Below are 16,453 nucleotides of genomic sequence, written 5' to 3' on the forward strand. Positions count from 1 at the left end.
AACAGTCTGCTTCCTGAATTGACTGAATGTTTTTTTCACCTCTTACTGGAGGGCAGTCAATAAAGCGGTCAACAAACATCCCAGGGCTCGTCACAGAGGCATAAGGAAAAGAGTTCCCGAGTCAAAATCGTAGAGATTACGAGGCTTGGCCAAAGAGGGTTTTAAAGGACAGGAGGTGGAGAAACAGAGGGGCTTAGGGAGAAATCCCAAACAGTGGGACCTAGGTGGCTGACTGCACAGCCTCCAAAGATGGGGTAAAGGGAGGGAGAGGCCAGTCAGAGGAACGGACACTTCGGGGTTTGGGGGTGGGAATTTGTAGCATCGGAGGAGGCTACAGAGTTAGGGAGGCCTGTGGTCATATTTTAAATTTTAGGTATTCAAGGACTAGGCTCAATGTAGGTCAGTGAGACATGTGTGATGGGCGAGTGAGACTTGTTGTGGGATAGGATACAGGCAACAAAGTTGGACAAATTGAAGTTTATTGAGGGTGGAGAATGAGAGGCCAGCCAGGAGAGCTTTGGAGTAATCAACACTGAAGGTGACAAAGGCATGGATGAGGATTTCAGCTGAAGATGGGCTGAGCTGGGACAGAGGTGGGCACTGTCAGAGATGGAAGTAGCTAATCTCGGTGATGGACAGGATATGCGGTCTGATGCTCAGCTGGTTAACCAGGTCACGGTGGTTGCCAACAGGCTGGTTTAGTTTGGTGAGGATGTGAGGATATGGATTTGGGGGGGGGTGGGGGCAAGAAAAATGGCTTCAGTCTTCCCGATGTTTAGCTGGAGAAAGTTACAGCTCATCCAAGACTGGATGTCAGACAAGTAGACTAACAACACAGAAGCAATTGGGGGAGGGATCGAGACACGTGGTGGAGAGGTAGATCTGGGCGTCATCAGCATACATATGGAATCTGACCCTAGGCAAGGGATTGTTGTGGGATTGCGGCGGTGACGGTACAGGGGTGGTAACAGAAGACATTGCTGGAGATACTCCGCTGATGAGTGAATATGTGAGAGTGGAACCAAGCAAAGGAAGTCCCACTGGGATGGACCATGGCAACAAGATGCTGGAGGAGGCCTGTGCCGTTGATGTGTCAAAGGCGGCAGAGAGGTGAAGGAGTTGGGGTTAGCGTCACATTCACAGAGAATGTTGTTCGTGACTTTGGTTGGGCTGTTTTGGTGCTATGGGGAGGAAGAAAAGTTGGGTCAGTATGCAAGACTGGACCATCACTTGGATGGAAGAGGCCTGATGTCTTTTCTCGCGCGTGTTCTTATATTAGGGCTGACGCACACACACTCAGAAGCATATGGTTCTGTCCCATGTAGATTTGTTTTCACAACAGCACAGGAGAATCTCGTGAATCAAATAAAAGTAACCAAAAATAAAAAATAAACTGTATTAAGTACTTACCCTCTAGGATCTGATGCACCCTGATATCTCGAACAAACTGCTGTACAGCATAGTCCTTCAGGTAGCCATAGCCACCGTGCATCTGCAGTGCCTGATTACAGATCTGTTTGAGAGAGAGAGTTTATTTTTACAGATTTCCTGGTAGCTATTTTTTTTTTGCTGAAGATTCACTTCTGTGCATATACAGGTAGTTGGTATCTGGTGAAGACTTTACACCTTGTACCTTCGAGGTGTGAACATAAAGGAATCACTTCTTTTCAGTTACTTTAAACAAAAATGGAAGGTTTGTAAGAGAGAAATTAAATATAGATACCATTTGAAAACTTTAAAAAAAAAATTCGGAAAATAGTAAATCCTTTTATTAAAGATGTTAACGGGTTTCTAACATTGCATTAATGGCCTCCAGTAGGCAGCACTGATTGATTCATGTTAATTTAAGAGTACAATTATACTATTATAATTATCTCTAAACTACACAAAGCTATTTCCCCAATGTGGTGCACTTGTTCATATAATGTGGGTGATTGGGGCCAGTCTCTTATTCCCATCACCATATTTAATCTGCATTAGACGGCTATATTATTTCATGGCGGCAAAATTTGTTGCAAAGCAATTAGCGCCCGGACACGGCGCTGCTAAGGTCTCCTGCGAAATTCAGCGGGAGGTTAGCGGTGGCAGTAGCCGGTAGCGCCCCGCAGCCCCTCTGGCGATGACGTAATTGCCGTGCGCAGCGCCCCAGCCGCAAACTTTGGTCGCTTCCCCTGACGTACCGCCGGACACTATGTCCGACAGGGTCAGGGGGGCGTATGTGCGGCCGGGGCGACGATATTTAAAGGGGAAGTGCTGGGCGGCCATTTTTTTTGCTGGACACCTGCCAGCACCTGCTGCTCCTCCACAGGGTGCCGGCCACAATTGGGCAGCCCGGCACTCCTCGAGTGCCGGACTCTTTTGCCGGCATCCCGATCCCTGGTGGCCCAGCTGGGCCCCGGTTCGTGCTGCGCTAGGCCCCTCCCCTTTAATAAGGGGAGGAAGGCCTGCAGTACCACGGCACATAGCGCCGCGATATTGGGCTGGAGCACCCCAAGAGGAAGGGGGAGCGTTTCCAGTAGCACCCCGCTTCCTGCTTGGGGCGCTACCATCCAATTTCGGCCGCGGGGGCACTAACTTTTTCGAGGCGAAGTTAGCGCCCTACAGGGGACGTGACCCAATTTTTGCCCCCATGAGTCCAATAAACAAGGTATAGCGCCTTACAATCCCAACCCTAGTCTGATGCTCGAAATCCCTTGGAGCCTGAAGGTACCAAGAGGTTTCCTGGCTATTAAATACAAGTATATGGATTATACTTCCTCATTGTTTGAGATGATGTCACAGAGCAACCCAGAGATTTAAACAGATAGTTTAGTGGTAAAGGTACTAGACTAACAACCCACTGATTTAAACAGATAGCCTAGTGGTAAAAGTACCAGACTAGCGATCCTATGTTAAGTTGTGAAACTGATTGCAGTAAGTCTGGTAATTTATGAGCTAGCACCAAAAAATAACTTCTGGATTGTAATTAAAAACTAATTGATTCACGAATGCTCTTCAGGGGTGAGAATCTGCTGCCCACAGCCCAGCCTACATGTGGCTGCAGTCCTACACCATGTGGTTGATTCTTCGTGCTCTCTGAAATGGCCTAGCAAGCCAACCAGTTGTAAAAAAAATTGCTACGGAGTTCAGCAATAAGATTCCCTATGGAACACCATTATGGAATCAGTAACATCACGGGGGCTATAATGGATCAAGGAGAAGACCATCACAACCTTCTCAGGGAAACTAAAAAATATATTTTGAATTTTCTGGAGGAAATCCAACCCAAATAGCTTTTTTAAAGGGAAGAACCGAAGGTTGTTTATTAACATTCCTTCCATTCTGCTCTCCAGTGGGTGAAGGTCTGGTTGAATTTATTATATGATGGCGCCTAATGTTACATGATCAGCTGTCTCTGAAGATCAGCGGAATGTGAGCTGTCATATTCCTCTCTCACTCTCAGCCCAAGCTGCCCGACATCCTCCACTGAGCCCTGTATTTCAACGGGTTTGTTGTTTTCCATGAATGATGAGTCAATCAGAGATTTGGGACTCCCACACATTTCCCCACCCCCCCCCCCCCCCCCCCCCCCCATCTTCTACACAGGAACACACCTTACCAGGAGGAAGACATCCTTCTCTAATTCACACTGGGATTAGTTGGCTGAAGAATTAAACAGCCATCTTTTCCCAAATGTTACCTTAGTTTTTACCGTCTTTTGGAGGTGATAGGTGAACATTCCATGTGACCTATGGTACACAAACCGCTGTCAAGGAGCAAATGTATTTATTGGGTTTGACTGTTGATGGGCCTGTATTTATTGGGTTTGACTGTTGATGGGCCTGTATTTATTGGGTTTGACTGTTGATGGGCCTGTATTTATTGGGTTTGACTATTGATGGGCCTGTATTTATTGGGTTTGACTATTGATGGGCCTGTATTTATTGGGTTTGACTGTTGATGGGCCTGTATTTATTGGGTTTGACTATTGATGGGCCTGTATTTATTGGGTTTGACTATTGATGGGCCTGTATTTATTGGGTTTGACTATTGATGGGCCTGTATTTATTGGGTTTGACTATTGATGGGCCTGTATTTATTGGGTTTGACTATTGATGGGCCTGTATTTATTGGTTTGACTCTACTGATGGGCCTGTGTACCAAAAAAAATTAAAACTTTTTCCAGAATTTACAAAATGAAAACTAGAGTCTTTCTGAAAACTTATGTTGTGGACTATACACACTTGTGTGACTAGTGGCACTCAATCACCACCAGAACAGGATAAGTCCTAAAGAGACAAGAGAGGGCCAAAGGGAAATTCAGAGATTTGGAGGTCCAAACAATGGCTTTGGTTATTACATTGTCAGGGGCATCGGCTGAGCAAAGTCAGGGCTCCCATAAATAAAGATCAGCCTGATACTGGTTTCTAGCCCATGCTCGATAAAGGCTCTTCCTGTGGTGTAACACTGGGATTGTGGGATAATAGATGGAGCAGGTTGGAAGTGTTGGATCGTCCCATCTTTTCTCAGCCTTTTGATGCCTGTTCATGCATATTCATCTGGAGGGAACGTAAAGTAAAATAATCTTCTTCCAATCTACCTAAGATTCAATGCTCAGAGGGAGGAGTTGCCAGATCATAAGGAGACTATTCCCATGCAGTTTATCTTGAGTTGCCTCTCTTCCCAGCAGGGTTCTAGAGGTACCCAAGCTGGCTTTACGATACTTTGTCCAGTTAATTTGGTGGTCATTCTGTCCACTCATGGGAGAGATATTTGCATTTGGTTTGGGACTGAATGATTCCTGTGGGTGTTCAGTCTGAAAGGCACCCGATAGAGGCCAGTGCCTGGAACACTGTTCTGCGCTGACGGGGGTCCTTCTGTTGATGAGTGCAGGATGGCTCCGCACTGCAAAGCTGAAAGTTCCCTCCTGGAAGCACTGGGTGCATTCTGAATATGGTTTATGTAATATTTGCCATGAAGAAATGCAGACAACTCTCCACTGCAAGTAGCACTAGTGAAAATTTGGCACCAATTGGCGCGGGAGACTATTTGCCAATGCTGAACCAGAAGTAACCGGATATATGGAGATCAGTGGCTCACATGGACTGGCCATGTTTTATCACATCTAGGTTTTGCTCTCAATATTGAACCATAACACAGGCCAGCCAATCATTACAGATTCTATTTGAGAACACAAATCCGAGGATTCTATGTGTTGATCGAGCCCGTCAGTCATGGTGAATGGGTCGTTAAATTTTCAACGCCATTTAAAGCCTTTAATAGTATGTTGTATTGACTTCCTGTCCCAAGTGGAGAAGGAATTAGTTTGTTTTGATGCAGTTTTGATATGTTGAACGGGTCAGTGCCAGTGGCCAAATTGATCAGGCTCGAGGGGCTGAATGGCTAACTCCTGTTCCTATGCTGCTGTGGTGGGGGCTCACTCCCTGCGGTGCAGTTGGTCGATGGCTGGTGACAAACAATGTAATCAGACCAGCAGCATTGACTTGATTTAAACTATTGGTTTATTTGTATAGGTGCCCTAGTACGAACAGCACTGCGTTACATGCGCTGGCTCCAGGGATTTCCTGGCCAGAGCCAACTGATGTTAAGATTCTTGAAAAAGAAAATCTGGAATGGCCAGTTTGGAAACAGAGTATAACTGTGACAGGACTATCGGATTTAACCTGCTCTTGTGACTACGATGCAGGATTCCCCGATATAAGGCGTGTGATACAAATCCTTTTAGCTGGGGAAAAGTTGCAACAATGACACCAGTCCTAGGGCTTTACACAGAGCAGGATTCGGACACCATGTGTGGAGAAGCTTATCTACACAGTTATGCCACTTTTCTCTTCTTCTTTGGCAGTCCCTCGGAACCGAGGATGACTTGCTTCCACACTAAGAATGAGTTCTCAGGTGACTGATGAGTCCAATACGGGACCTACAGTCTCTGTCACAGGTGGGGCAGACGGTGGGTGGGGTGCTTGGGTTGACGTGCGCTCCTTGTGCTGCCTGCGCTTAGCTTCCGCTTGCTCCCGGCGAAGAGACTCGAGGTGTTCGGCGCCTTCCCGGATGCTTCTCCTCCACTTTGTGTGGTATTGGGCCAGGGATTCCCAGGTGTCGGTGGGGATGTTGCACTTTTTCAAGGAGGCTTTGACGGTGTCCTTGAAGCGTTTCCTCTGCCCACCAGGGGCTCGCTTGCCGTGTCGGAGCTCCAAGTAGAGTGCTTGTTTTGGGAGTCTCGTATCGGGCATGTGGACAATGTGGCCTGTCCATCGGAGCTGATCGAGCGTGGTCAAAGCTTCGATGTTGGCCTGAGCGAGAACACTGACGTTGTTACACCTATCCTGCCAATGGATTTGCAGGATCTTGTGGAGGCAGCATTGGTGGTACCTCTCCAGTGCTTTAAGGTGCCTGCTGTACATGGTGCATGTCTGTGAGGCATACAGGAGGGCGGGTATCACTACTGCTCTGTAGACCATGAGCTTGGTGCTGTTGTGTGTTAAGCATGTGCTTTTCCCAGGCCAGTTTAACTGGACTGTGCTCCTGCAACATGTGGTGAATGCTTAAAGAATTACTTTTCAGAATGAAATGAATCTATAACCATCCAAGTTTACAGCGCAGGAGGCCGCCATTGCGTCTGTACCGTCTCTTTGTTAGAGCAATCCAAAATGAATCCCACTGCGTTTTCCCCACAGTCCTGGAGCTTCAAATAGACGCTCTGGTCTTTGCCTCAACTGCTCACTGTCGCAAAGCATTCCAAGGTCCAACAGCCCTCGGCATAAAGAAATTTCTCCCAACACCTCTCTCCTCACTCTCGATGACAATTTTAAATTAATGACCCGGCATCACTGGCTCCTCAACCGCAGAAAGTCGTCTTAATCCTTTCCCACTCATCTTACCAAAACCCTTCAGAATTTTAGATGCCTCTATGGGACATACAAGGAGTAAAGACAAGGCTGGTGCAGTACTGAGGCCTGGAGTTACCTCGTGTATTTAGGCTGCCCGGACGGCACTATGTTTACTCCTCTGCTGCTCCGTTGCTCTTACTAGATGAGCAGACAGGATGCTCGAGACTTACGGTAAAACATTCATCAGTTGCAAAGAGTTTGGCCATTGCACACAGGGCCACAGCGTCCTGCCGACCCTCCTGGAGCGCCATGGCGGCATTGCGCACCATCAAACGAGCTGCCACCAGTCCAGTCGCCATTTCAGCCAGTTTAAACTGCAGATACTGCAACAAGAAGGACACAGCAAAACTGAGCATCAGCGCAAATCACACAATGAACTACAGTATGCTACGAACTGGGCTATCAACACGATTCCCAGGGCACCACATTCCCCGGGGCACCCTGTTCCCAGGGATATTCAACCAATTCCCTTTTGAAAGTTATTATTAAATCTGCCTCCACCGCCCTTTCAGGCAGTGAATTCCAGACCATAACAACTCGCTGCGTAAAAAACACTCTCATCTCACCTCTGGTTCTTTTGCCAATTACCTTAAATCTGTGTCCTCTGGTTACCGACCCTTCTGCCATGGGAAACAGTTTCTCCTTATTTACTCTATTAAAACCCTTCTTGATTTTGAACACCTCTATTAAATTTACCCTTAAGCCTCTCTGCTCTAAGGAGAACATCCCCAGCTGCTCTAGTCTCCCAACATAACTGAAGTCCTTCATCCCTGGTACCATTCTAGTGAATCTCCTCTGAGTGCTCTCTAAGGCCTTGACATCCTTCCTAAGATGTGGAGCCCAGAATTGGACACAATGCTCCAGCTGGGGCCTAACCAGTATTTATAAAGGTTTATCATAACTTCCTTCTTTTGTACTCGATGCCTCTGTTTATAAAGCCACGGACCCCGTGTGTTTTTTAACAGCCTTCGCAACTTGTCCGCCACCTTCAAAGATTTGTGTACGTGAACCCCCAGGTGTTTCTATTTTTGCACCCCCTTTAAAAGTGTACCATTTAGTTTACATTGCCTCTCCTCATTCTTCCTACCAAAATGCATCACTTCACACTTGTGTGTGTTAAATTTCATCTGCCATTCATCTGCCCATTTCCCCAGTCTGTCTATGTCCTCCTGAAGTCTGTAACTATCTTCCTCATTGTTTACTACATTTCCAAGTTTTGTGTCATCTGCAAACTTTGAAATGATTCCCTGTATACCCAAGTCCAGGTCATTAATATATATCAAAAAGAGCAGTGGTTCTAATACTGACCCCTGGGGAACACCACTGTATACTTCCCTCTAGTCTGAAAAAGAACCCTTCACCACTACTCTGCTTTCTGACTCTAAGCCAATTACGTATCCACGGTGCCACTGCCCCTTTAATCCCATTTGCTTCAATTTTGCTAACAAGTCTATTATGTGGTACTTTATCAAATGCCTTTTCAAAGTCTATAGGCACATCATCAACCACACTACCCTCATCAACGAACTCAATCAAGTTAGTCAAACACAATTTGCCTTTAACAAATCCATGCTGGCTGTTATTTATCAACCTTATTTTTCCAAGTGCCAATTAATTTTGTCTCTAAAAGTTTCCCAATCACCAACGTTAGGCTGACTGGCCTGTAGTTGCCGGGTTTAATCCCTCTCCCCTACTTTTTTTGAACAGATTGCACCATTTGCAACCCTCCAGTCCTCTGGCACTGCCCCCATATCTAAGGAGGATTGAAAGATTGTGGCCAGAGCCTCCGCTATCTCCACTCAGCAACCTAGGAAGCATCCCATCCGCACCGACTGACTTTAGGAACTGTAATCCAGTGTGGAATTTAGAATTCCCCATCACAGAATGGTACAGCACAGATCCAGGCCTCTCAGCCCGACTCTCGTGTGCCAAGTGTTTTTGTACTGAACCATCATATGGTCTATGGGGGGCACTTAATTTATCCTTACCATTTTTTCTCTCCTCCTCTTGAGATTGGACTAGTTTTCGAGTAGGATTTTAGCAGTTTGATAATACTGCCAGCATTTAACAGAAATACTGTGGTTTCATTGTATTGATTGTAAACTCATATCTTTTGGATAATGGCTGGGAGATCACACATTATCATATTTATCCCACTCATTTTAACTTGGTTACTTCGAAGTGACTTGGACTCCCCAGTGGCGATACTCAGGGAGCCAGCAGGAGGACAACGGAAACTCTGCTTCGACACTGTAGTGTGTCGCTGGTCTTAATGGGCTAAGGTGGCAGCTACACTTACATCTCCTTCAGCACAAGCTTTCAGGATCTCTGAAAAGCCACATCTTGAACATCTCCTGCACCCCGAGAATGTGTAATTGGCAGTGGGAGTACTGCGCACAGAGCAACTTAAAAACACTGCCAAAAGATGGTACTCCACACTTAATTAATATAAGTAGAGAAAAAGTACTAGAGAAACTAATGGGACTAAAAGCCGACAAATCCCCTGGACCTGACGGCCTACATTCTAGGGTTCTAAAAGGGGTAGCTGAAGAGATAGTGGATGCTTTGGTTTTGATCTTCCAAAATTCCATAGATTCTGGAATGGTCCCAGCGGACTGGAAGGTCGCAAGCGTAACACCACTATTCAAGAAAGGAGGGAGAGAGAAACAGTGAACTCCAGGCCAGTTTGCCTGACATCAGTCGTCGGGAAAATGCTGGAATCCATTGTTTAAGGAAGTGGTATCAGGGCACTTAGAAAATCATAACATGATTAGGCAGAGTCAACATGGTTTTATGAAAGGGAAATCGTGTTTGACAAATTTATTAGAGTTTTTTGAGGATGTAACTAGTGTGAAGGAATAAGCCAAATAACCGATTTAGAAAAAGACACTGTCTTATGAAAGAATTCATGCCTTATTGAAACATGACAAACTGGGTTTGGAAATTTAGAAACTTAACGATGAAATAGCTATGAAAGCATCCTGGCTATTGAGATAAGACAGTTGTTGATCCTGAGTAAATAACCTTATTGAAACAGAAGGTGCATGGCTCCGACAAGCTGAACTTTTGGGAACAAAACAATGGTTCACCCTGGATAAGGTTTTAATTTAAACTTCGTAAAGATGACACATAAGATAAGGAACATCTGCCCTTGTAAAGATGACATAAAATAAGGAACACCTGCCTTTCACACCGTTCTAAATGGTGAACTTCGAACACCTGGAGATGAGACAAGATTCTGGCTGATGTGGCAGTAAGAATTGCAGAGGTCGGCAGAAAGATGAAGAGAGATAATCAACTTGCATTAGCAGAAAACCTTAAAGGAAATACCACTGGAAAAGGGTATAAATATTGAACTCTCAAATGGGATATCAGACTCGCTTTAATTGGGCAAAGCGATTCTCGACCACAGAGGCGGCTCTGTATTCTACCACTCTTTGTACCTCGGGGATTAAAGGTATTTGATATTAATGGATATCCTGTAAAGAGAACTTTAAGAACTGTAATACTGAAGCGAAGTTAAGATTCTCTGTTAAAAAGATTGTATGTTTTCTCTTTTTAGAACTGTTAATGTTGCGATTGACTGATTCTTTTAATATGTCAGTTCTTTTAATAAATCTCTATATATTTTTAGAATTGTCGCACATAAGACTTCTGTATCAAAAACTCGCGAACTTAATCTCTGTACACTCTGGTGAAGAGTTGCAGAATTCTGAGGGAGTTTTCCGGACCCTCATAATATGCAGGACGTTACAGTCTAGCTAAACTTATTAAAAGCGCTATCTGGAGGACAGTAACATTCTCGGGTTGTTCCTTTCCTTTAGGGAGAGATAGCCTGGACCTTTAGACCCAATTAAGCGTCTTTAGGATTCGGCTACCTCAAACTTTAGTTGAAAGTGAACGTCTGAGAAATACGCCTGATCTGGGGTAGGACTAGTAAAAATCCCTTCACTAGCAGTGTGAGGTTATTCACTTTGGTAGGAAGAATAGAAAAACAGAATATTTTTTAAATGGTGAGAAACTTTCAAGTGTTGGAGTTGAGAGAGATTTGGGTGTCCTCGTGCAAGAAACACAGAAAGCTAGCATGCAGGTACAGCAAGCAATAAGGAAGGCAAATGCCTTTATTGCAAGGGGGTTGGGCTATAAGAGTATGGAAGTCTTGCTACAATTGTACAGGGCCTTGGTGAGACCACACCTGGAGTACTGTGCACAGTTTTGGTCTCCTTATCTAAGGAAGGATATACTTGCCTTGGAGGCGGTGCAATGAAAGTTCACTAGATTGATTCCTGGGATGAGAGGACTGTCCTATGATGAGAGATTGTGTAGAATTGGCCTATACTCTCTGGAGTTTAGAAGAATGAGAGGTGATCTCATTGAAACATACAAGATTCTGAAGGGGATTGACAGGGTAGATGCTGAGAGGTTGTTTCCCCTGGCTGGAGTGTCTAGAACTCGGGGGCATAGTCTCAGGATAAGGGGTCGGCTATTTAAGACTGAGATGAGGAGGAATTTCTTCACTCAGAGGGTTGTGAATCTTTGGAATTCTCTGCCCCAGAGGGCTGTGAATGCTGAGTCTTTGAGTATATTCAAGGCTGAGATCGATAGATTTTTGGACTCTAGGGGAATCAAGGGATACGGAGATTGGGCGGGAAAGTGGAGTTGAGGTCGATGATCAGCCATAATCTTATTGAATGGCGGAGCAGGCTCGAGGGGACGTATGGCCGACTTCTGCTCTTATTTCTTACGTTCTTATGCACAACACTCTACAGGAACTGAACCTCTACTGGAAGGGTCTTTCTTACCTGACTGTTGGCAAGAGGTTGCCCAAACTGCTTGCGGACTTTGAGGTGATCTCGAGCCATGAGAATGGAGGCATACGCAGCACCTAATGAGCATGAAGCTGCAGAAATCACAAGCGCATAGACAGGGTTAGAAACAGCATATATTAGTTTAAATACGGTAGTAGAGACACACAGACAGGGTAACTGGGCTTCGGATTCAGAGGCACAGACAGGGTCACTGGGCTTCAGATTCAGAGGCACAGACAGGGTAACTGGGCTTCGGATTCAGAGGCACAGACAGGGTCACTGGGCTTCGGATTCAGAGGCACAGACAGGGTCACTGGGCTTCGGATTCAGAGGCACAGACAGGGTCACTGGGCTTCGGATTCAGAGGCACAGACAACGTTATCAGGCTTAAGATACTATGGTTAGATTAATTACTACAGTACTAGTGTGGTACCGCAGGGATCGGTGCTAGGAACCCAGTTATTCACAATATATATTAATGATCTAGACGAGGGAACTAGATGTAATATCTCCAAGTTTGCAGACGACACAAAGCTGGGTGGGTGTGTGTGCTGTGAGGAGGATGCAGAGAAACTCCAGTATGATTTGGACAGGTTGGGTGATTGGGCAGATGCATTATAATGTGGATAAATGCGAGGTTATCCACTTTGGTGTCAAAAACAGGAAGGCAGATTATTATCTGAACGGCAATAGATTGGGAGAAGGGGAAGTGCAACGAGACCTGGGTGTCCTTGTGCACCAATCGCTGATGGTAAGCATGCAGGTGCAGCAGGCGGTTAAGAAGGCAAATGGTATGTTGGCCTTCATAGCAAGAGGATTCGAGTACAGGAGCAAGGATGTCTTGCTGCAGTTGTACAGGGCCTTGATGAGACCATACCTTGAGTATTGTGTGCAGTTTTGGTCGCCTTATCTGAGGAAGGATTTTCTTGCCATGGCGAGAGTGCACCGAAGATTCACCAGAATGATACCTGGGATGGCAGGAATGACGTATGAGGAGAGATTGGGTCGATTGGGCTTATATTCGCTAGAGTTTAGAAGAATGAGAGGGGATCTCATTGAAACTTATAAAATTTTAACAGGACTGGACAGACTAGATGCAGGAAGGGTGTTCCCAATGGCGGGGGAGTCCAGAACCAGGGGTCACAGTCTAAAGATAAGGGGTAAGCCTTTTAGGACAGAGATGAGGAGGAATTTCTTCACCCAGAGAGTGGTGAAGCTGTGGAATTCTCTACCACAAAAGGCAGTTGAGGCCAATTCATTAAATATATTCAAGAAGGAGTTAGATATATTTCTTAAGGCTAAAGGGATCAAGGGATATGGGGAGAAAGCAGGAACAGGAATTTGGATGATCAGCCATGATCTCATTAAATGCCGGAGTAGGCTCGAGGGGCCGAATGGCCTACTCCTGCTCCTATCTTCTGTTTCTATGTAATTTTGGATGTATGCTGACCTCGATGCACGAAACAGTGTTTGTCATCTGACAGTTGAGCAACTTGACCTGAAATAGATAGTAGAAAGACCAGGAGGGTCAGATCAGAGGGAACACCAAACAACTTACATTTATATAGCACCTTTAACGTAGTAAAACGTCCTAAGGCACTTCACAGGAGTGTAAGCAACAAAAATTGACACCGAGCCACAGAAGAAAATATTAGGACAGGTGACCAAAAGCTTGGTCAATGAGGTAGGTTTTATGGAGTATCTTAAAGGAGGAGAGGCAGACTGGTTTACGGAGGATATTCCAGAGCTTAGGGCCTAGGCAACTGAAGGCTTGGCTGCCAACAGTGGAGCGATAAAAATCCAGGATGCGCAAGAGGCCCGACTTGGAGGAGCACAGATATATCGGAGGGTTGTAGGGCTGGAGGAGGTTACAGAGATTGGGAGGAGCAAGGCAAGGAGGGATTTGAAAACAAGGATGGGGATACACATGATTTGTGTGTGCAGGATCAACAGAAGCAACAGCAAGAGAAGGATTCCCTTCCCGCAAATTAAGCACTTACATTTTTAAAATTCGATTATGGGATATGGGCGTCGCTGGCAAGGCCAGCATTTATTGCCCATCCCTAATATGGGTCCTTTTATGTGGAGAGGCTCAACACGAATGGAAACAGACAGATTAAAGGGCGAGAACAGACAAGATAAGGGAATGCTACATCCAGAATAACCTAGGCTTTGGACCAGTCTGGGAGCAATGGAAAGTTACTTTGGGGGGGTGGCAGGAAGAAGCCAATAAAGGGGAAAGAGGCAGACTCAAGCTTACCAGAAAACAAACATATAAAATCAAACATTTGTGTTTTAAAGTTTAGTACAGTGTGAGAATACATGCTTACATTCATTGTGCTCTGCTTGTAAACCTACTCCGCTTCTAAGTTGCTTGCTTTGCTGAAGTTAGAAATAAAGGAATTGAACCTCTCAGCATCGACTATTTTTGGCACGACTCAAGTAAAAAGAAAACATCGGGTCTTTTTACCAACACCCCCGCCCTGGGAGCTGAAGCCCGCGCCCTGATATCCGGGCCCCAAAGCCCGCGCCCCAAGACCCACCAGCCCCAGTCACACTGTGCCCACCAGCCCCAGTATTAAATAATGCCAATTACAAAGGTACGAGGGGCAAGTTGGACAAGATGGGAGTGAACACATGGGAGTACGATATTGTTGCTATCACGGAGACATGGTTGAGGGAGGGTCAGGACTGGCAGCTCAATATTCCGGGGTGTAGAATCTTCAGGCGAGACAGAGGGGGGTGTAAAAGGGGAGGGGGTGTTGCAATATTAATTAAGGAGTCAATTACTGCTGTAAGGAGGGATGATATATTAGCGGGTTCCTCTAATGAGGCCATATGGGTAGAACTTAAAAACAAAAAGGGGGCAAGCACTTTGCTGGGAGTGTACTATAGGCCCCCAAACAGTCAGGGGGAGATAGAGGAACAGATATGTAGGCAAATCTCAGAAAAGTGTGAAAATAATAGGGTAATAATAGTGGGTGATTTCAACTTCCCCAATATAAATTGGGATAGTCAGAGTGTGAAAGGCTTAGAGGGTGCAGAATTCTTAAAGTGCATCCAGGAGAGCTTTTTGAGCCAACATGTAGAAAGTCCTACAAGAGAGGGGGCGGTACTGGACCTAATTCTGGGGAATGTAGCCGGGCAAGTGGTGGAAGTGTCAGTAGGAGAGCATTTTGGCGACAGTGACCACAATTCGGTGAGATTTAAGGTGGTCATGGAAAAAGACAAAGACGGCCCGGAAATAAGGGTTCTAAATTGGGGGAAGGCCGATTTTAATATGATAAGGCAGGATCTGGCCAAATTGGACTGGGAGCAGCTACTTATAGGAAAATCCGCATCAAAACAGTGGGAGACTTTCAGAAGGGAAATAGAGAGAGTACAACGCCAACATGTTCCTGTAAAGGTCAAGGGTGGGACCAACAAGCAAAGGGAACCTTGGATGACAAGGGATATACAAAAATGCATTAGAAATAAAAGGGGGGCTTTTGGCAGTTACAAAAGACTAAAGACGGAAGAAGCCCTAGAGGAGTATAAAAAATGCAGGGGCATACTTAAAAAAGAAATTAGGAGGGCGAGGAGGGGCCATGAAATAACACTGGCGAGCAAAATAAAGGAAAATCCTAAGATGTTTTATAAGTATATTAAGGGCAAGAGGATAACCAGGGAAAGGGTAAGGCCCATTAGGGACCAAAGTGGCAATCTGTGTGTAGAGCCAGATGATGTAGGCGGGGTTTTAAATGAATTTTTTGCATCTGTGTTCACTATGGAGAAAGACGATGCAGACATAGAAATCGGGCAAGGGGGCTGTGACATACTTGAACATATTAGCATCGAGAGGGAGGAGGTGCTAGCGGTTTTAGCAGGCCAAAAAGTGGATAAATCCCCAGGCCCGGACGAGATGTATCCCAGGCTGCTCTGGGAGGCAAAGGAGGAGATTGCAGGGGCTCTGACACAAATTTTCAGAACCTCTCTGGCCACAGGGGATGTACCAGAGGACTGGAGAACAGCTAACGTAGTACCATTATTCAAGAAGGGTAGCAGGGATAAACCAGGGAATTACAGGCCAGTGAGCCTAACATCTGTGGTAGGGAAATTATTGGAAAAAATTCTGAGGGACAAAATTAGTCTCCACTTGGAGAGGCAAGGATTAATCGGGGATAGTCAGCATGGCTTTGTCAAGGGTAAATCATGTCTGACAAATCTGATTGAATTTTTCGAGGGGGTGGATGAGGGAAATGCTGTGGATGTGGTTTACATGGACTTCAGTAAAGCTTTTGACAAAGTCCCGCATAGGAGACTGGTCAAGAAGGTAAGAGCCCATGGGATCCAGGGTGCCTTGGCGCGTTGGATCCTAAACTGGCTGAGTGGCAGGAGGCAGAGGGTGATGGTCGAAGGTTGCTTTTGTGACTGGAAGCCTGTGTCCAGTGGGGTACCTCAGGGATCGGTGCTGGGTCCCTTGTTGTTTGTGATCTACATAAATGATTTGGATGAGAATGTAAAAGGTATGATCAGTAAGTTCGCAGATGACACGAAAATTGGTGGGGTGGTAAATTGTGAGGAGGAAAGCCTCAGGCTACAGGACGATATAAACGGGTTGGTCAGATGGGCGGAAAAGTGGCAAATGGAATTTAACCCTGAAAAGTGCGAGGTGATGCATTTTGGACGGACAAATAAGGCAAGGGAATACACAATGAGTGGTAGGACCCTAGGAAGTACAGAGGGTCAGAGGGACCTTGGTGTACATGTACATAG

General features: G+C 45.7%; 1 protein-coding gene across 4 annotated transcripts in view; it reads right to left on the reverse strand.

Moving 5' to 3' along the window:
* Positions 1 to 16,453, reverse strand: part of LOC147100462 (isobutyryl-CoA dehydrogenase, mitochondrial-like) — a 126,446-nt gene that overhangs the window by 34,885 nt on the left and 75,108 nt on the right. For 3 of the 4 annotated variants that reach the window (XR_015073736.1, XM_085968202.1, XM_085968204.1), the window contains 4 exons: positions 13,149 to 13,196; positions 11,693 to 11,790; positions 7,061 to 7,213; positions 1,411 to 1,513 (listed from right to left, as the gene is read on the reverse strand). Coding sequence is in view for 3 of the 4 variants with exons in the window: in XM_085968202.1 (XP_085824328.1) it covers positions 1,411 to 1,513; positions 7,061 to 7,213; positions 11,693 to 11,790; positions 13,149 to 13,196 (402 nt within the window). In the remaining variant the exon portion in view is untranslated. The remainder of the gene's footprint in view (positions 1 to 1,410; positions 1,514 to 7,060; positions 7,214 to 11,692; positions 11,791 to 13,148; positions 13,197 to 16,453) is intronic. The other variant, XM_085968203.1, reaches the window with a different exon arrangement.

The sequence above is a fragment of the Somniosus microcephalus genome, chromosome 26, assembly GCF_052327205.1.
Source record: "Somniosus microcephalus isolate GS21.2 chromosome 26, FLI_Smic_1.0, whole genome shotgun sequence".
NCBI classification, from domain to species: domain Eukaryota; kingdom Metazoa; phylum Chordata; class Chondrichthyes; order Squaliformes; family Somniosidae; genus Somniosus; species Somniosus microcephalus.